Raw genomic sequence first — 21,007 nt, 5'->3', positions numbered from 1 at the left:
ATAAATAAATAAATAAAATTTTGTTGGGGTCATGAAGTGAAATGAAAGGGTCAGACCTCTTTGCTGTGGTTATTGGAGACACAAGCAGTGGAGGGGAGAAGCAGACGTAAAGGCCATGCAGTTTGAAAAGGGGTTAAAGTAAAAGAGCTGGTTCTTGATGAGGGGGGACACACTAGCATAGAGTAAGAAACAGGGAGAAGGAACTACATAGAGCATAATCAAGAAAAAAAGCTACTGCACGGCTGTGTGAAGGGTCAGCTACACCAGGGAAAGATACATTGTGTTAATAAGAAGTCAATAATGGGAGATGGAGCTTTTGATCCCTTGTAAAAAGTGGCTGTTCTCAGTGCGACTGCCCCACCTTGAGATAGCCCAGAAGAATCACACGGATCAATACACTTTGTGGTCATTATATGTGTTGATCCTCAAAAATACCTTAACCACTGATTTGGTTGCACTTGCTGATATAGCATCAGAAACTTGTGTTTGAGCCCTGTGTGGATGCAAGCCATGCATAAGTGATTGACTATGTACATGGGCCTGCAGCCAAACTTTTGTCTAGGTGGTTTGAAGCTATGTGCAAGGTTCAGGTCTCTTCAGTTGCCCCTCTCCACATCATTACTGTCTGTGCAGTTGTTTTTCTCCACCAGCTCGTGTTAACAGTGACGGACAGAATGGAACCAGGCCAGCTTGCCCTGTCCCTGGAGTCTTGTGCCCTGACAGTTCCATCTCTCCTGTCCGCACACTGAGTGCAACCTTTGCACAGAAGGAAGCCGTGCATGTATACAGCTGGAGGTGTGCTGGCAGTGCCATTGAGAAGCTGACATTCATCAGGTTGAAGGCTGGTAGACTTCTGCTCTGCAGACGCCATGTTCAATGTGCATTCTGGAGCTGAGATGGATGCAGCCTGAGTCTTTTGTGGGCTGGGGGGCATGGCTCTTTCCCTCCTCCCCACAAAACACCAACATGAGGAAAATGTCTGCACGGGATTCTTATCTCCTTGATGGTCCTTCGTTTGACCACCCATTGGTGCCAGTAACACACAGTCCCTCCTAGGCTTGGCCTGGCATAGCATTTCCTCTCTACTTATTTGACTTAGTCCATACTTTTAGATCTCTTAACCTTACTAAACGTTGTGTCCTCCCTGTTCCTCCTTTGGTTTCGGGCTTCTACACTGCTTCATACTTTGCAGTCCATTGGGTATTCCATTCCATGGCTGTCTATATGGGATCTTTTGGACCAGATGAACATTGAGTTACCCAGCGTTCAATCTCTTTATGCTGCCATGAGAGTCTAGGCATGTCTGTCGCTTTTTCTAGAAAACAAGAGGGGAAGGTGCTAAAGAAAAGAAAAAAAAATCTTGGGGATTTTAAGATAAAAGAAACATTGGAAGGATTCTATTTTGCATATCTGAAAAAACTAAGAGGTTCCTAAGGAAAGGGGGAAAATGTTTTCTGAAACATGTTGGACAAAAGACCCCCCCCCGCCTCTTCTTTTCTTCAAGCAACTGATAATATCACCCCTTCTTTTGTTCAGTGTTATATTTTTCCTAGTCAAGCTGACCTTTTCTTAATGCGTTTTACTGTATTTTAAATCATTTGTTTTCAATATAATCAATTCTATAGAAAATATTACAACTTTTCAAGTAATAAAAGATATGCAGTATAGTAAAAAAATTCAACTAGTTTTAGAAATCACAGGAGGTTAAATATACTTATATTTATCTAGGCAAGTTCACTGGCAGTTTGAGATTTAGTTGTAATTATCGAACTGTATCTTTCCAAATCTGTCCATGATATGGTGGTAGTTTTCTCTGGGAACATTGTTGTTTAATAAAGTGAATGCATTTCAGTTAATTTTTTTTCAGAATTTTTTTTAATTAAAAAAAAAAGAACAACACCACTTAATTTTTCAACTAACACAATATTGCAAAGATAGTTATACTAGATGACTATTGGAAGCTCTGTATTTTTATCCAGTTATTTGCTATTAGTCAATGGCTAATGTTGACCATTATAAAAGTCCACAATCCTTTGTCTGGTAAATGTACATTGGGGCCACTAAGCTAAATAACAATGCCAGTTTAGGATGTATGCATTCTTCCCCTCTTATTATATTACTACAATCCATTCTTGGAAAAGTTTCCTTCAAATTCTGTGCATTTATCCACATACCCACCACATATGGTAATAGGTGCTTATTGATATTGTTTTGTATATATGACTTAAATTCAAACAAAGTGCTACCTTCAAAGAGTTTTCCCTTAATTTTTCTGACACTGAATATTATGGTTTTTAACCCATATTTCACTGCATTTCTCCTCTATCTTTTCTGGTATGTCACATTCCCATGATTCTTTCAGGTCTATGGTTGTCCCATTGGTTCTTTAATTTATATTCTTTATTTGGGAGTTCAGAAGACGTTAATGGTCTAATGAGTTCTTTCTGAGTTAGGGGATGCCGCTAAAAAACTTAGAAATAGTAGGAATGGTATAGGAGGGGTATCTATGGTGATAATGTATGTTGTCATTTTCTCAATGTTTTAAGTGTTGGATATAAGAATGGATTGGCAGACACTTCCAAGAAGCTCAATAGATGCTGTTGTTGTTACTGATACTTTTCTGTTAAATGGTTTGTAGATCCTTCCATGAAATCTTATCAGCTCAGAAAATGGTGGGGTGGAGCACGGAAGTGCTCATGGCTCATAGGGAAACAGCAATGAGTTATTAGCATACCAGACAAGGAACTTCAGTTTTTCAAGAAGCGCGAGGTAACAAAACTGGCTTTCTAACTATCTCTACTTAACAGTTTCTAACAGCCACTTAGAAACTCTAATGGGGCTTTTCTATATATTGAAGTTGCATTTCCATAATGATAACAGTCACCACCTATTAAAAATTAAAAGCTGTAGTTTAATTACTGGTTTTAATGTGTTTAATGATTTTTTTTGAAAAAGGAAATAAAAGTGAGAATAAATCATGACTTAGGAGTGACTGGGATGGCATTGTAGCTACTAATTAAGAATAAAATATTCTCAGGCATGAAATTAGCAGGGAAACTGGATTTCATTAGTGCTTTAACTGCATCTACTCTGAAGGCACAAAATGATGTTAGTTGTTTAATTCCTTAATTTACACCTTTTCTTTCCCTTTTTTCGTCACAGGGATATTCACAGCCAAAAACCATTTAGGACAGAATGGTTTAGTTAAAACTAATTTAGTCCCATTGATTTTAATGGGAATAAGTGATTTTAAATCAAGAACCATATCTTAAGAAGATTATAGTATGCACTACAAGTTCTCTGCCTTTATAAATGGCAGATTTGCACAAGCTACACATAACAGGGACCAGTCTTCACTCTGAATACATGCACACTTGTGTGTGCACACATATAGAGCATCTCCAAGCATACTTATGCAGTCCTAGCTGCCAACAGAAGTCCTTTTTCCCCAGCCACAGTGTGATCGGAATGCATACAAGTCAAGGGGACTCCAGAAGCCCCCTGTTTTTGTCCCATGAGTGGCTTAGCTAATTCTTTGTTCAAGCAGATTCTTGTTATGGGGTAACAATCCTTTTCTAAATTTTGACAGTTAGGTATAAAAAGATTCCATGTTTCCAATGTTCGTAATAGTTACTGTGACTTTGCTTATTTGCACACCAAATTTCTACTTTCTTGGTGGCCTGGAAATATCTTCCAAGAGATATTTCTTGCCTGCTGCATCTAGGGAATAATTTGCAGATGTCTCCCTTTCTATTTTCTAAAGTATTCTGATTGTCTTAGGTGATGTGTTCTAAATGTCATTTCTGAATAGCTTCAGCACACTTTGATCATGCTATCTTGGAGTAAGTCTATACCAACAAGTCTATTGTGAGCTGCCCCGAGGCTTCGGCGAAAGGGGCAGCATAGAAGCCTCCTAAATAAATAAATAAATAAATAAGTCTGTCTGTGACTTGAAATGACTGCTTCCTATGCCATGATTCATAATGCATTTCTCAAAGCATGTGACAACTACACTAATTTCAATAACCTTAGTTTTAAAAGTAATGTATTTTCAATAGACTTTGCCCCCTAGCATTCAAATCAAGCTAGGAGTTATATGGTTATGAAAGTCTGCCTCTGCGTGCTTATGTCTACCTAGATAGTATGATGATATGCACTGACGATATGCTCTTGGTTCTTCTTTCAGTTAGTCTGGGCCTGCACAGACAGTCCTTTCAATAACTCGAACAACTTGAAAGGGCTTGTTAGGTGGCTGTTCAAGAAAGAAAGCAAGATGGAATGGCAGATGGGTTATTTTTCTTGATCCATCTGCAAAATTGCTGAACGCTGCAGAGGCCATATATATATATATATACATATATATATATATACATATATATATATATATATATATATATATATATATGAATATGAAGACAGCTCCACACATAGAGTGCTGGATCAAGCCCTAAATTTTCCATAACAGTCATACAAAACTATGTTTACATTTATTACTGATTGGTATTCTCCTTATGTTTATTGATAGCATTAAATACCATTTAAGTACAGTTTTTCCGATTGATGCTTTGTGAATTAAGTATGAATTAATTTAATGGAGTCACAATAAGATTTGGATAAACAGACATACCCTAAATTTGAAATGTTGAGATTTGCAATTCAAAGCCAGAAAAGAAATCATACACATGCATACATGCAAATAGCTACATGTGGGAGACGCGGGGCAGACAGCTAATCAGACTTCTTCCAGCAGCTCAGGCTCACCAACCAGGAGTGGATGAGCAGGGCAGAAGCTGAAATTGCTCATGCAACAGGACTTGAAAGTCTTAGTAAAAGTTGGTGAAGCTTTGTGGGTGTGGAGCGACCCCCCCCTTCTATGTAGCCATGGTGCGTCTGCGTGGTCCTAATCTAAATCAGGTGCCCTGATTGCAGCGAGATAAAGGTTGCACAGGTTGCACAGGTGAGCACCATCCCAGCTATGCAATGACACAGCTCCATGTCTCAGTCTGCATCATGTTGTTTCTCTATGGTTGTTTTTTGTTAATTGATACCCCACCTTTTCTCCTACAAGGATTCTGAGGTAGGAAATATGGATCTCCTCCTCTCCACTTTATATCTTCACAACAACCCTGTGAGGTCGGTTCAGTTGAAAGTCAATGGCTGCCCCAAAGTCACCCAGTGAGCTTAATAGCCAAGTGGGCTACAGCCTAGGTGTCTCCAGTTCCTGTCAAACCCTTTAACCATTGCAGCTCACTTATTTTGAGCAAGCACTACAGCTCAGGGCCGTAAGTCAGTGACGGAACCCATTTTTGCATGCTGAACTCTTGAGTTCAGGGCCTAATGTTTCTAGTTAAGATGACGTGGTGGGAGAAACCTCTGTGAGACCCTTGTTAAATTGTCCTCAGGTAGAGTAACCAATAAGAGGTTGAAGCACCGCCGGTGAGGGTGTTTAAGGATAGGCTGGACATGTTCATGGTAGGAGTGGAGCCGGCTGGAGCCGGGGGTCAGGCTAGATGGCCTGGGAGGTCCCTTCTGACTCACTCTGTTTCTGTGTTTCTCCCTTTCTCTTCCTCCTGCATCCCTCCTTCCCCTTCTCAAGTATTTGCTTCATGGGGTCCTTCAGCCTCGATTTGGAGGGCGCAGAGGGAGATGCAGAGGTCTGCAGGGGGCAAGAGGAAGTGTTCCTCACCAGGCTTTGCTGACTGAAGCAATTCTGCTGCTAGAAAGGCTTCACCGAATTGCACCCACAGAATGAAAATTAAGACACATTAAAGTACCCTTCCCTAACCTGGTGTCCTCCACACCTCATATCAATTCCAGACAGCATGGCTAATGCTGGGGGTGGGGGGTGGGGGTGTAGTCCAAAACCACGTTAGGGGGCCAGGTGTGGGAAAGCCACACTCAAGGAAGGGCTTTCTAAATGTGCTCACAGGTGCTCCTTCTTGATTCTGAAAGCACAGGCGGGACTGCAGCAAAATCTTGTAGGGAAGCGTGCTCTTGTGTGTTAGGTTCAATCTATCTCTCTTCTAGAACAGCTCGTTCCATTCCAGACATGTAGCAGTCCATAGCTACGGATCCTGCTCTGTCCTCACTGAGCGATTTTGTTCATTCTTTCATGGAATATGTGCCCCATCAAGATATTTTTCCTGTACTTCTGTAAATATGCTGATGATCACCTAGTTTCTCAGCAGCAATCTTTGGGCTACGTAGCCATCAAAACTCCGAGTTCATGATTACTAGATATGATACTTGCAACAATCAGATCAAAGGAGGCTCTGGTGGTGATGTCCTGGGATAGGAAAATGAAGATAAAGGAAGGGAGCAGGGATTTCATACAAGCAAAATCCATTCAGGCACCTAGAGCAGCAAACTCTGCAAAATTGGGTTTGCATACGCCCCATCTGCTGGTGTTCAGTTGAAACAGCTTCAGTCACATGAGTCTGAAACTCTTTCAGCTTCAATCAAATAAGCCTGCTTCCACAGGACAAACAACAGCATCTTCATAGCAAAGATGGTAAAACAATTTCAGTACTTGTCTGCCTTAAAATTTCCCACAGTTCAGAACAAGATAGATATATGCCTCATCACACCAGGGTTTCATATTTCCTATATGGGCTGGGTAATCTAAAACTATACAATCTTATATTCAGATGTGGGATAGACAGTGTAAGTTGCTTCTGTGCAACAGTGTTCATTTATACATGGTGCTGAAAATACAGGTAGAGGAGAAAGTATAATATATTCATCAAACATTAGCATCTAACACAGAGTTTTCAACCAACCAATCAATCAGGATTTATTAGTCAACCAACCATAACACATAGCAAACACAGAATAATACAAAGGAAAATACATAGTCTGCAAAGTTAAGAACAATGCTAATTATCCAGTATTGAAGGCCTGGTATTAACAACAATATTCCAGAATTAGTTACTAACAAAGTAACACTGGCATTATGCCATCAAGACAACAAGCAACCAAATAGCAATTCTTCTGATTTACCATAAAGTGTCCTCACTTCTAATGAGAACAAGCATCCCCTTGTACTCTTATAAACATTGGATTTAAGAAAACATATGTACAAGAAATAAAGTTTCATCCAAATTTCAGGGACAGACCTCTGCTTGAGCAGAATTATTAGGAAGTGACCTTCAGTTACCATAGATGGTATAGCATTACACATAGTCCCCTGCAAAAAGAATGTCTTCTAGAATTGAATGATCTCATTCAAGTTAAGAATAAACAAGCTATGAGTCAAAGAGAGCAGACACTGAAGGAATGAGCTAGCATATTGTGTTTAATCAATACTGAATCTTTTGCTTAATTGCATATTTTCCATGTGTGCTACCAAACATAAGTGCTCGAGAAAAGAATGGCTCTTTAAAGAAATAGTCCTTTTCCAAGAAGAAATGAATGGGTAAATTAATGTTAAGTAAATCTAGGAACTGGCAGAGATATCAGAAAAAAGACAAAACCAATAACTCAGAACAAATGTCTAGGTCAATCAAGGAACGCAATCCTACTTCTAAATTCAATAGTTTCCCAGTGACACTTTGGAAATCCCTATTTCCGAGGTTTTCACATTATCTTGATAAGTATCCAGATGGTGATTCTATCTTTTATATCAGCTTATTGATTTCTGGAAACTGTTTTGCTCAACACCATTAATTGCCCAGCACTTAAAAATGTTTTACATGGTGTAAAATTATGTTTAATATAAATACTTATAAAAACAGCAAATGGCAAACATTATTTTAAAAGAGATGTTTTCTGAATGTGTGTGGATGGATAGAAACTGCCTCTGGGGATGTCTGCCCTGACACTTTGCACATACTGGAAAAACAGATGCCTATTTTCTTTATTCTCATGTGCACACTGATGCATGGACAGACCCATCCTATGGAAGGCAGGAAGGACTGGTTCCAAAGGGAGGGAAAATAATATCACTGCCCCCAGAATTTAGCTAATTTTCTCTCTGATGTAGGGGTGTGTCCAGAACTGAAGAAGGTATGATTTGAATCTGGTGGGGCAAACCCCTCCCCAGATCCACCCCTGACCCACCTCTGACATCCCCTCTAGAATGCCCCTCTTGCTATTCCCACATAAGGATCACCACTAGGTGGGGAGGTCAAGGGCCAGAAGCTCAAGGAACGGCCTTCACAGTGGTCCTTCCTCTCTATGAACAAGCCTTCCTCTTCACTTGCAGAAATATCCCCTCCAGAATATTCTACAGACCCTGGATACTGTGGATAGGATTCCTAAAACGTCTTTAGTTGGATGACCGTCTTGGGCATCACCATCATGAGGCATGAAATTATATAAGGCCTGTTCTGTTCTCTCTATTGAGATGACTATGCATCTTATTGTTATCCTAGGCAACTGAATGACTACTCAGCTCATTTCAGCTCATTTTATTTTGATAGGTTGCTTAAAAAAACTGAAAGAGCTTAATGTAAGCTTTAATTGTTTGAAGACAATTCCTCCAGAGCTGGGAAACTGTGAGAATCTGGAAAAACTCGACATATCTGGAAATCTAGAAATAGCAGAACTGCCATTTGAGGTAAGACTTCAACCTGACTTTGGATATGCTGATAAACATGGGCTGTGAGGTTTGATTTTTTTAAATACATCAAATTCCCAGTTAACAGAGATCCTAATAAATACCTAACTTTTGCAAAAGTAACTCATGTCACAAATATATTCTAATAATACATTTTAGAAACAGGAAAACATCTTTGTTGGTAAAGCAGGCAGAGCATATGAGTATTTGTTTATAGATAGAAAAGCCAAGTCATGCCAAGAGGTTCTTTCTATAAGCCTAATATTTTAAATATGCTCCAGACATGAAAAGCAAAAGTATGCAGATAGCTGGATCTGTGCATACTTCACAGGCATGGCCTGCTAAAAAGCACATGGCGGGGTTCCAAAATTACCAGCAGCAAAAAGAAGAAAAGTCAAGGAAAGAAAAAAGCTTGGCAAAGATTCAGCTGTACACACTTACGTCTGTGGTGCAGCTAAGCTCTTTCTAGAGAATACTGAGACACTTCAGCAAGGAACATTCAGCTGTCTAACAAAATGAAGTGTGCATATGTACTTAATAGATTAGGGTATGCAGCTGTTCAGTTGCTTAAATGGGGTGGGATGGGGTGGTCAGAGCACTTTTCAGCTGGCAAGAAAGAGGCAGACACCATGCTTGGCGTACCACTAAGCCACCAGCTTATGGCTCTTATTTGCGCCTCCCAGGTATCTGACCTGGCTATCCATGCTGGGTAGCCTGCTCACACCTGAAATGCCTGCCTGTGGTGAATTCCTATGCTCAGACTCCTATGCTCCGATTAGACTGAGAACAAGTTGCATAAGCTATAGTTGTCCAAAATCTGCTGGGAGGGTATCACCACCACGACTACCACCACCACCTTCGATTGCATGCCTGTGCCACCCAATGGCGAAAGCTCTCTGGGCAGTTTGCAGCCACTGTGCTGTGGATTACTGCGGCCTCCCACTCCTGGAGGAACATCCCCTGACCCTGCACAAAGTGAGATGGGACATGCCAGCTCATGTAGGACTGGACCCTATATAGTCCCATGCCCCATCTTCCTCCTAAATCTCACGAAAACAGAAAATCCCTTGCAGCAGGAGACTTCCTGCTCTCACTCCCTCTTTTGGGAAGACTTGGGAAATGTGCAACATCCAGGAAGAATTTGAGTTGCCTGCACACCACTGGCCTTCAGTCATGGAAACTCTTCCTGCCCTTCAGTCTTCCTTCTACTTGCAGGGCCTTTCACGGGACTGGAGAAATGTTCTGCACACACATGTTCCCAGGCCTAATCCCGAGACTCTCCAGTTACCTGTTAAATGGTAATGACAGGAATTGCTTTTGGCCGGCATCTTGAAAACCTAGGGATTGCTAGCTGAACCTTTTAGCAGGAGAGGAAACTTTGAACTTTGTCACTGATGGAAAGACCCTGTCAACGCAATGCATCTACTTAGTGCATTTCTGTTTGTTATGGGATAATTGGTATATTAGGCTTATGTTGGCATGTAGGTATTTGTGGGGCTGGGGATTTGCCTGGGGATTCTGGCATTCTGTTTTGTCAAAAGCTATTTGATTTAATGCCAACAGTTTTTATTTGTCAAGCATAGGACTTTAACTGTGTGCGTGTGTGTGTGTGTGTATGAGAGAGTGAGAGAGAGAGTATGGAGTTTACAGTCAATGCAATCAGCACTGGAATGGTGCCAGCTGAGCCTAACAAATGTACAGAACAGCAACAAAAAATAGAATTGTCATTCGACTTCCTATTTCCTCAGGAAAGCAACACAATTTTTTACAAGGATGCTGAAGTGATGGCCTGTCTGGAACCAAACAAAATGGTAGACAGCTTTATGAATCAGGGTTTGGAGTATATGCATCAAACATTTTAACTCTCAGAATGGCTGCATTTTGTCATACTAAAGCTGTTTGCAAATACATCCTAGTCTACAACTCTAAGCATGCTGCATTCATGGGTACAGATTTCTAAATGTTTCTGTGTGGTGATCAGGCTTTCCGAATAATCTGTGTACTTTGGGACCTCTTAGTGCAAATGTGTTCCTCCTGAATAGTGTTAAAAATGATAGAAAATGGTTGAGAGACATTTTAAAGCATAATGTGCTTTCTGGTGAATGTGGTTCTTTTGTGCATTCAAACACTGATTTGTGAAAATGGCTTTTTTCCTAGAAGAAACACTTCTGTTGTCAGGAAATTGCATTTTCCCAGGAATCAATATATAGTATTTTATTTTAAGAACCCATTCAGCTAGAACTTCTCTTGCACTAATTGGTGTAATTTTTATTGTAAGTGTGCAAATATCATGGACACCTATTGGTTAGTGCCTGCGAAATGACAATAAAATCCCCCAGCGTTCAATACAATGCTGTGACATAACTATGAGACCACTTAGCTCTACATTAGCACTTGCATTAGCACTATGACACCTCCACACAGAAAGCTGAACCGGGGGCATATCAGACAGCATTCTTACCTTTGTATTAGGAATATATTATATAAAGGAACATACCCAAATATGTCTACTTAACAAACAGTGAGACAATCTCTCTGTCAAAAGACATCAATTTTGGTTCGTATTTTTCCAAAGAGTTTAAGTGTTCAACATCCACATAGATTTAAAAAAATCCTATTAGAAGTTCATCTTCTGATGTGACAATACACATTGTTGCTTTGTAGAAAAGGTGATCTGTTATTAGCCAAAGGATAAACAGTAGGTTTCCAGTTATTTTGAATATATGATTCAGTAATACTACATGTAAGCAATTGCCATTTTGAAACGCCCCCATCGATCAAATGAGCTGACAACATCTCCAAGGTATCAGTCATTGAAATGTTGGTACTGTATTATCTCATTGCCAAAGAAGATCAGCATCTTTTAGTTATGTCTTAACATTTACCTCCCATCCTTTTTCTTGACATTTGTTTAGCACCTGCTATTGCTATCCTTTTTCTAGCCTTCTATTTTACTGTCGTTATCTTTTAAACTGTTCTCAATATTCCCTCTATGCCAAAGTGAACGGTCAGTTGTGGTTAGAAGAAACATGTTGACCAGTGTTTTATAGTTCTCAGTCTAACCATACCCTTCTTGGCAGCAGGGCTTGGAGGGAATTACATTATTCATTTTGAACGTTTGCAAATAAAACTGCCTCTAAGAATTTCTTGTTGTCCTCTAGGAATTAATGGTTAATTTACTTTATGCTTCAGAAAGCAATTGCTTTCAAAGTGGTAGTTTATGACAACAGTTTAAATGGCAATAGTTCCTGATTATATAAGAATATTATTGATTAGTGACTTTAGCAGTCTGTTCCACTAGGGGGACATTTCTGAATAAACTAGTTTCAGAAAGGGCACTGAAAAAAGTGGTGAGTAAGGGAGCAGGCGGAAAAGTGAAGCTACATTAAAATTAGGACTTGGGGTCTAAAGTATCAGGGAGGGGGACTGAAACCAAGATTGATCTTCTCTATTGCTACACAATCACTGCAATCAACCTCTTGCTAACTTCTGATAAAAGCCTTTTGTTGGCTGTTTATCAAAGGCTTTGTTTCCGAGAGATGTCTGCCATTGTTGGGGATGAGGATAATTCACCTGTGTAAAAATCCATTTGTGCAGCAGTACTTGGACCAGCTCCTTTCTAGTGCGGTTGCTTCTTCTCCAAGCCATTCAGCTGGAGTTGCTGCACTTTGTTCTCTCACTTTGAATTCTCCTGAAAAATGCCATTGCCCACCCATTGCACTGCAGAGTGTTTTGTATTACTCTCCTGCCTTTATCTTCAGGACCTGGTTTGTGTGGGCTGCCCCCTTGCTGCCTATAATGCAGTTGCAGTGCTGGTCTATCCAGTGTAGTCCAAGAACAGCTCTCCAGGGGAGCTGTGTAATAATAAGCATGGCTCAATGGTAAGGCACATGCTTTGCATGCAGAAAGCCTCAAGTTCCATCTAGAACCTCTTCAGGTTGGATTAGGGAAGCATTCTGCCTGAAACCCACAGATCCCATGGGTGGCACTCCTGCAGATGCCTTCAATGTGCTTGCAGCACCACGCCTGTGAGCACCCGAGCATTTCTTATTATTTCACTTTGGGATATGCATAGATGGAGTGGTATGAAGTGCATACACCTTTCTGGCAGTTAGCCAGAGGCTTCAACAGCATTGGACCAAATATCCAAAGAAGTATTCCTCTGAAGGGATAGTGGTGCCAAGATACCACTCGTTCAAATATTAAAACCCTGGTAAGGTCCTCCTGGTAGAGGAGATGTTCGTCCTTCCAGTGCTGTCATATCAGTCTTTTAACTGTCCAAAGGGTACAGAGTGGCCACGTATGTTGTAATGTCAGAAAGGAAGCAAGAGTATATACATCAATGAACAATATAGACTGCTCCTCTACAAAATGCATCTGTGCAATAATTTCCTTCACAAAAGAGGCACCCACTGGATGCTGCCAGAACACATATTGCAGGGGTGGCCAAACTGAGGCTCAGGAGCCACCTGCAGTTCTTCGAGTTTATTTTGGGGCTTTCTGCTTTCCTCTGTGGTGCCTCTAGGCACCCACTTGCCACCCCCCGACACTGCCACCCACAGGCACCTGCTTGTGGCTCTCAGACATCTGACATCTATGGCTCTTTTGTTGAGCACGTCTAGCCACCTCTGATTATCGAATAGATATATATTGTGTATATCTTGTATTGCAAGATTGCACTGCCAGCAATTAGCTGAATTAGACAATCTTTTTTTAAAGAGACATTGCAGTGTCCAATAGACAAAATATAAGTATTTTTGCTGAATAAAATGCAGCCTAAGATCCATAGGTGCACTGCCTGGAGAGCTTCAGCTAGTGGGTGATATAGAAATAAAATAAATGATGAATATGACAGGTATAAGCAGAATGAGGGATCCATGGATTTGGCATTTTTTCAGATCCTCAAGCCCACCAAGACTGGGGACCTCTGTCCTAAGTAGACCATTGGTCTCATTCAGTAGCTTCCTATGATCCACTTCTGTCTCCTGTTTAGTGGAGTCACGGAGTGCTCTGTAATTAATCAGTACTTGTTCCCTGGAGGCAGGACTTTAATTACAGGTTTCCTTGCCACTACCACCCCCTATAATGAGACAGCACTATTTTAAAGGGAAAAAAGATCACAGGTCAATGAGTAATTATCCTTCTAAATCCAGATACAAGGTACTCAGTAATCTAGAACCAATTCATTACATTGTGCTGAACAGGAAGCAATTAGAGAAAGAAGTTGCAGAGAGGAAGCTTGTAATTAAAGTTGCTGGGGCCTTTCACTGGACAGGAATAACTAGTGAATAAGCAGTCTTAGAAGGATTTTGGCAATGTCAACAGGCATTGCTGGAACCACTGTTTTAATTCTGTATCCAAATGATTGCAAAGAAGCAATGCCTTAGCAATGAGAAACAATGGAGACAACCGTACACTCTAGCAGAGGGAGAGAAGAAATGTGCAGCCTCCAAATAAAAAGATATAGACAAGAATATAAAATGGGCAAGGGAGCCTAAGAATGGCCAGATTTGCTTGGGTTTAACATCATCTGTTCTTGCGGCTATGTAAGTTTTAACTCATTTGATTCTGACACCTCTGTTGGCTTGGATTCAGACTGTGGGTTACTCCTTCTTGATTATGTTTAAGAGAGCAATCCTATGGTCTCTGGAGGACCATCTCAATAGGATAGTTCAGATTCTGCTTCTTGAGGTGATGGATACTACTGTGACCATAAAAGGGGCGATCCAGCATTGCATCCCAACCTATCATGGAAAGAGCAGCATCGAGTGCTTTCCCACAGTCTCACAGAAGTTGTAAAAAGGCTGTTCTGGTCAACAAAAGAAAGGATAAGCCAGGATCTGTAGAATCTCATGGCAGCTCCATCACTCTTCCTCATCCACTTTTGGTATGTTTGCTAGGGTTCAAAGACCCTTGTAGCTGAGAGGGGTGTGGTTGAGGAAGAGGTGATATAGGAGGCAAAATCGCTTTGGCCCTCCTTCCCCCATGCCAGCCGACGGTCAAGAGGAGCAAGGGATGAGTTTGTCCAATGAGAAGCAATCCCATAGAACTGCATGCAAAATCAGGATGCAATAAATGCATTTCATGATGGTGACTTTAAGAGGTATAGCATGAGGTTGGGACCAGCAACTCGAAAGATCACAGCCCTCTATCTTTCAAAATGCCATACAGTGGGCAGTTTATGCTAAAACTACAGGCAAGCAACCTTATCAGCAAATCCTTTTCAATGACAAAAACAAAAAACAAAAAACCCGAATTGAAAACACACCCATTAATCAAACAATTCTTTCCGTGCACGGACATGGCGTCCTTTTCTCTCAGCTGAAACTTTAACTGCCAGAGAATTGGGAAGCAATGGAGTCTCTGGGATGGGGCGGAAGCAATATTTTGAAGAAATATTATTAAGATAAGCAGAAATATAGGTCATTTGTCAAATAAAGATGACTATTTTGATTAAAAATCAGGACAGCAGTAATGGTGGCCGGATACTTTGACTGTCAAATATAGTGAGGTTATAAAATGAAGCTTGCACAAAGCTTACATTATGACTGATTCAGAGTTGGATAACAAAGAGAGAGAGAGAGAGAGCAAGAGCGAGAGAGAGAGAGAGAAGGGAAAGGGGGAAAAATAAACTGCCAAGGTAAAAATGATAAGGCTGGTGTACTTGTTTAAAAAATAAAATGTTACCAGAGGTGGAAAACTCCATCAGTCTAAAGAAAATAAAATGTATAGAACTTCCTTTTTTAAATATATTACTCAGTTGCCATAATTTCCTCTGTGTCTTAAACCTCAGGGATTTGTTGTTAGCATTTCAGGGAGGAAAAAAGATTAAATAAAACCTCCATTTGGTTTCAATGTATTATGCAAGCTGGACAGAGTTGGTTAAATATAGCCTGAAAGGAAAGAACCCAGAGGAGCTGTTCTTTACACGGTATAATCATCAACCCCATATATTCTGAGGAACAACAAACCCAAGCTTGATCTCTCTCATGTTAGGCTATTCCTTCATATTTTTTGTCAAATCCCATTTCTAAGGGCTTATAAAGTACAAGAGAGCTACTTTTTGCAATATAAAATTAAGAAAATTGGGAATAAATTCATGATCCTCTAGCCACACTGTAGAGTTTGATAACTAAAGACACATTATCTAGATAGGTTTCTGTGTATTCAGCTGGGTATATCAAGGTATTGAAAGTAGAGGAATTGTTTCCAGCATTAATTTGCTTGGAGTAAGCAAATAGCTTTTTCTTGATAGCAAAAGTCTGAATCTTACTCTGTAAAGTGCACTTCTCTGTTAGCCTTGGAATCTGTTCTATTTTAGGAATTAAAGGACAGGAAGTGATAGAAGTTCAGTACCAGTAACCTGTACATGTGCAGTACAAGTGCATATGCCCTCATTCAGAACTGCCACATCCTATTGTAGCCAAGTGTTGGGATTTTATACGTGTTCCCTAATTTTGCATATTGATATCTCTACCATGGACTCATGAGTTCAAGGTGGAGCACAGTTCAGAGCTTTGGAAAAAACTGGGACGGAACTCCATCTTCAAGATCTTCAGAAATTCAAGATTCTGTTCTTTCCATATAGGCTTTCTTAAGCTAAAACAAAACAAAAGAAAACCCTGTAAATAAGGATGAGTGTAGTGGTTCATGAGGAAGGAGAGTTATATTCTTTGGGGAAGATTAATTTTACTTCCCCATTACCTTCATCCCCTGTATTTGTGATGGGAAATTTTATACAAAAGGAGTGTTTCCAAGGCTAGATGTAGGTGATTTCCTGGGACAGCCTTCCCACAATGCCTGCGTTTGAAGAAGGATCCCCTCAGGGCCAGGCTTTTCAGCCTGGACAGCTTTTGTCATAAGTGCAAGCGGGCCAGAAATGGTGTTATATGCCCAGACCTTCTGATCTCTAATGGTCCTTAGTTGATGGTAACCAATTGAACGCTAGATACATGTTCTTAATGGAATGCTACAGGATGCCAGCACTGTTGGAACAGCCTAGAAAAATATTTTAGTGGCCTGCTGCTGGGCTTGCTTGTGTGGGATGCCTGGGAAGCGCACCCAGGGATGTCCCCTCGGTCTCTCATCCACTCCAACCTCATGTTGCTGCCATCCTCTTTTTCATCTGAAAACTTCTACACCGTGTTAAAGCAACATCCAAATTGGAATGGGCAGATTTCAAAGTAAAGAATTTGACTAGTACCTAGAGCTTGTTGACTTCTGGAACAGCTCCAGGATACTTCATGTCCTGTCTTCTCCAGGCTACCTCTACCCTGCCCAGCAAAATATGCCCTTCTCCCCATCTCTCTGTAAAGCCAGTTGCTCTATTGACTGTGCAGAGCATATGGTGTAGTTCTTACTATAAGGAGTTGAGGGAGGGAACTTGGCAATTCTAGTTCTGAGGTTGCCATACTGTCTCTGACCTCAGATCTGAAAATCTAAAATATCCTGTGGCCCCTGTGTGGGACACAGGATTGCTCCCTCCCGGTGCTTTAAAGAGAGGGCTTTCATTGTGCCATTGTGCTGCCTCAATCACATATTTCTTTTGCTGGCAGTGTGTCCCACACAAGTTCTTCCTTTATTTTCTCACTTCTCCCAAAGAAGTTAACATGGAATTTGTGGACTGAACCCCCAGTATCAAAAGAATACCTTATTTTAAACTCTTTCCCATTATTTCTTCTATCTGTTTACTTCTATTGTGCCTTTTCCAAGAAAAGGATTAATTTGATTTCTTGGCTTTCAGGCATCTTTTGCTCTCCAGAAAAATTAAAGGCAAAACATTATCCTATGCCACTCTCCTAAATTACTGGAGACATTAAAATTCTGACTTTAATCCATTTCTTGAAATTAAGCCCAATTGATTTTAATATAATGCCTGTGATACGGGCAAAGTTAAGTTCTTTTCTGCTCCACTGATTTCCATGGGAGAGAGTGCACATTTAATTAACATATGTAAGGAAGCAATGACCAGTGTTTATCCCTGGGGCACATGAAATTTAAATGTGTTTGCCTGGACCTGGATCATCTGCCTTGTGCTTTGAAATGTTCAGGTTCATGCATGTTTATATGTTAATCCCACCAAATTCAGTCCAACTAAAAGTGGACAGGATGGTAGTCATCAGCACAGTCCTATGCACATTACTCCTTATGTTCCACAGGGTGTGCTCCCAAGGAAGAGTTGGGAATGAAAAAGCCAGTTGTTCTTGGTGTGATCTCCCGGATCTGAATTAATTGGAGGATGCAGAAGAGGCAGGGGGATTTTGGACTTCAGACTTTGAGAAAGGAGAAATGGAGTCATTGGCTCACCTGTCATGCAAACCAGCTCGCTGTGTGCGCATGATGGGAGAGGTGGCAGAGAGGACTCCTGCAGCCTTTTCTCCCAAGACCCCTGCTGTCCCCCTTTGTGGGAAGGTAGAGTTCCTGGAATCATAGAATAGTAGAGTTGGAAGGGGCCACGAAGGCCAGTGGGTCCAACTCTCTGCTGTTGCAGGACACCAAGTCACACCATCCCACTCAGATGGCTGCCCAGTTTCTTTTTGAATGTCTCTAGTGTGGGAGAGCCCACCACCTCTCCAGGCAGCTGGTTCCACTGTTGTATTGCTCTGGCAGTGAGGAAGCTTTTCCTGATGTCCAGCCTGAATCTGGGTTGTCGCAGCTTGACTTGATTATTCTGTGTCCTACATTCTGGCATCAGCAGAGTTGTCTGCCCTGTGCCCCTAATGCTTGCCTGCCACTGTTTTGTTGCCAGTGATGAGGTAACATGGAGCGATTAGTCCATTGGGCTTCTGAATGTGTAACAGGGAAAGGTGTGTCATCTTGGTCTTTGTTTCAGGCAGCAAAATCTCTTCATTGAGGAGGAAGGTAATCTCAATCGCTTTTCATTTTTTCTTTTCCAAAATGGAGAGAAAATAAATAAAATAAAAAGTATTTTACTCCAGATTCACTACAGAGGGCTAGTGAATATCCATTGAAGAGATAATGTGGTTTTAAAATCCTGAAGGTAGTAACACATCGGGGCAGTTACAGACCTGTGGTCCTCTTCCCCCTGTCCAAAAGAAGCTGCTACGCAGGAAGATAACAATACTTCCTCAACTGCAATATATTCTTGCTGCTTCAGCCCTGATAAAATGGGATGATCATGAACAGACAAACCTCCCTTAGGGAAGATGTATATATCTCCCATGCAACAAACAAAAATGGCAGTGCATTTGTTGTGCGATATACAGAGCATTTGATTCTGGAAAGAGCTGTGATAAAATATACTGTTATTCCTAGAATAATGGCATGCAGCTGTTTATCAAGGTTACATTAATTGTTTCTCTTCATTCTGACAGAAAACCCGGAACTACCATAATCAAATATATACTTTTGTCATTTACTTTTTTAAAAGGTTCAATCTTTGTCGTATTATCCACACTCAACAATTTCTAATACTTTCTAGTACATATAATGTCTTATAAAGAATCATTCACAGTTCCCCCCCTCACATTAAGGTCATCCAACGTGATTAATGTATTTGATCTGTATCTATTCTAATAATTAATACATGGAGTCTGATTTTCCCAGAAAAAAAGATGGATTAAATTGATCTGTCCATTCCACAGTAGCTTGAAACTGGTAGGCTTATTCATAAGCATAACAAACCGTGTTTTCTTTTTCCACTCATCAGTTGATGGAAGATGAGCTGAATGCTTTATAACCTGGTATGTTTTTGTTACAGCTTAGTAACTTGAAACAAATGACATTTGTAGATGTGTCAGCAAACAAATTCCCTTCAATTCCAATATGTGTGCTCCGAATGTCAAGTTTGCAGTGGCTGGATATGAGCAGCAACAACCTCAAAGATCTCCCACAAGACATAGACAGGTTGTTCTTTGTGTTTTCTTTGCAGTGACATTTGGTTTTAGCAAATAAAGTGTTGGCTGACTATACTGTGTGCATCTGGAAGTATTACAGGTCTGAAGATTATCTGCCTATTCTTTGTTGTGCCAGTCACAAAGTCTAGGATTTGCAAAAATATTCAAATCTCTCAGGGAAACCATACCTACTGCCTTCTTTTGAACACCACACTTGTCCCATCCAAACTACTCCATTCTAGTGACCTCCAGATATTTCAGACTACAACTTTTATCATCCCTGACAATCCCTGACAAGTTAGCTGGGGGTGATAGAAGTGGTAGTCCAACAAAGTTGGAAAAGCCAACCTTAATGTATGCCTAGAGAGTAATTTGACTAAGGGCTGGTATAGAAATTAATCAATTAATTAAATGTTTCCTCCAAAAAGTTACAGCATTCTAGCTAGAATGTAGTTTAGCCTTAAGTCTTTTGGGATTTGAAAGTCATGCCATGAATAAATACAATTATGACCCTCATGGTGATACATGGCATAGTGGTAAATAGTGGTACATAGTCTGCAGGATAAAAAGTTTACAGAATTGCAATGATCACGTCAGTTTGGGTTTTATAAAAGAAAGAAAAAAATAGAAATGCATCACTCTTTTGTACGTTAGCATCTAGTCCCCTTTGAGAAATGTGGTGAGTTCTATTTGCATACTGGTCATAAGAGGAGAAAAAGAGTGAATATGGCTTGGTTTTCACAGCCCCCTTCCCCTAGGAAAGAAATGCACAGGCAATGTTTGAGGACAGTAAGTCCATAAAAGCAGATTACTTGAACCAGCCTTTGGTCTTGTTTAATTTAGGTGTTGTGGGGTGTCCTCCTATCCTCAAGGGGGCATGCATACACTGGAGGACTCATAAAGGCTGTACTGGAAGATAATGCATTGATGTTCATTGCCTTTCCCTTCTTCAAACTGCCAATCAGTTGTAACTCTTTGTTGACTTGGTAGCAAAGGGTAGGGTCATCCTTCTCTTTTTGGCAGGGGAAAGTAGGAATATGGACAAACTCTTTTAAAGTACAGAACCACAGCTGATCAACTGTGGAATATTTTGCATTTAACTATGCTCCTCTGTTTATCTCTCAAGGCTAGAAGAATTACAAACCCTTCTCCTGCACAAAAACAAACTGACTTACCTTCCACAAGCTTTGGTCAACATGTCAAAACTCAGTTTACTGGTTGTGAGTGGTGATGGTTTGGTTCAGATGCCCACAGCTATTTGTGAATCAACCACAGGTTTGAAGTAAGTATATTAAAAATGTGAAATAATATGTGTGTGTTCATATTTCCTTCCCCCGTTTGTCCTGGATATATTCATTTCAGCAATAGATGGGATATATCCGTGCAATACCTTCACAAAATCTAATTCAATCCACACGCACACCCACACACACATGATTAAGCCATGCTTTCTTGGCTGCAATGTGATACTGGCATCCTTGGAAAATGTGCGGTTATTTCTGTTGCTATTGTTGTTGCTCACGGTGGTAAAAACCAGAAGAGATTGTGAGGCACTCCAAGAAGCTTTCTCCAAACTGGGTGAAAGAGTATTAAA

At 40.6% G+C, this 21,007-nt stretch overlaps 1 protein-coding gene across 2 annotated transcripts in view; it reads left to right on the top strand.

Annotated features, from left to right (window-relative positions):
- Positions 1-21,007, top strand: part of LRRC2 (leucine rich repeat containing 2) — a 58,188-nt gene that overhangs the window by 25,428 nt on the left and 11,753 nt on the right. For both annotated transcript variants that reach the window (XM_044446100.1, XM_044446098.1), the window contains 3 exons: positions 8,421-8,557; positions 19,278-19,423; positions 20,540-20,695. In XM_044446100.1, coding sequence (XP_044302035.1) covers positions 8,421-8,557; positions 19,278-19,423; positions 20,540-20,695 — 439 coding nt within the window. The remainder of the gene's footprint in view (positions 1-8,420; positions 8,558-19,277; positions 19,424-20,539; positions 20,696-21,007) is intronic.

The sequence above is a fragment of the Varanus komodoensis genome, unplaced genomic scaffold, assembly GCF_004798865.1.
Source record: "Varanus komodoensis strain SLA01 unplaced genomic scaffold, ASM479886v1 scaffold5, whole genome shotgun sequence".
NCBI classification, from domain to species: domain Eukaryota; kingdom Metazoa; phylum Chordata; class Lepidosauria; order Squamata; family Varanidae; genus Varanus; species Varanus komodoensis.
This window is presented reverse-complemented; position numbering and strand designations above follow the sequence as displayed.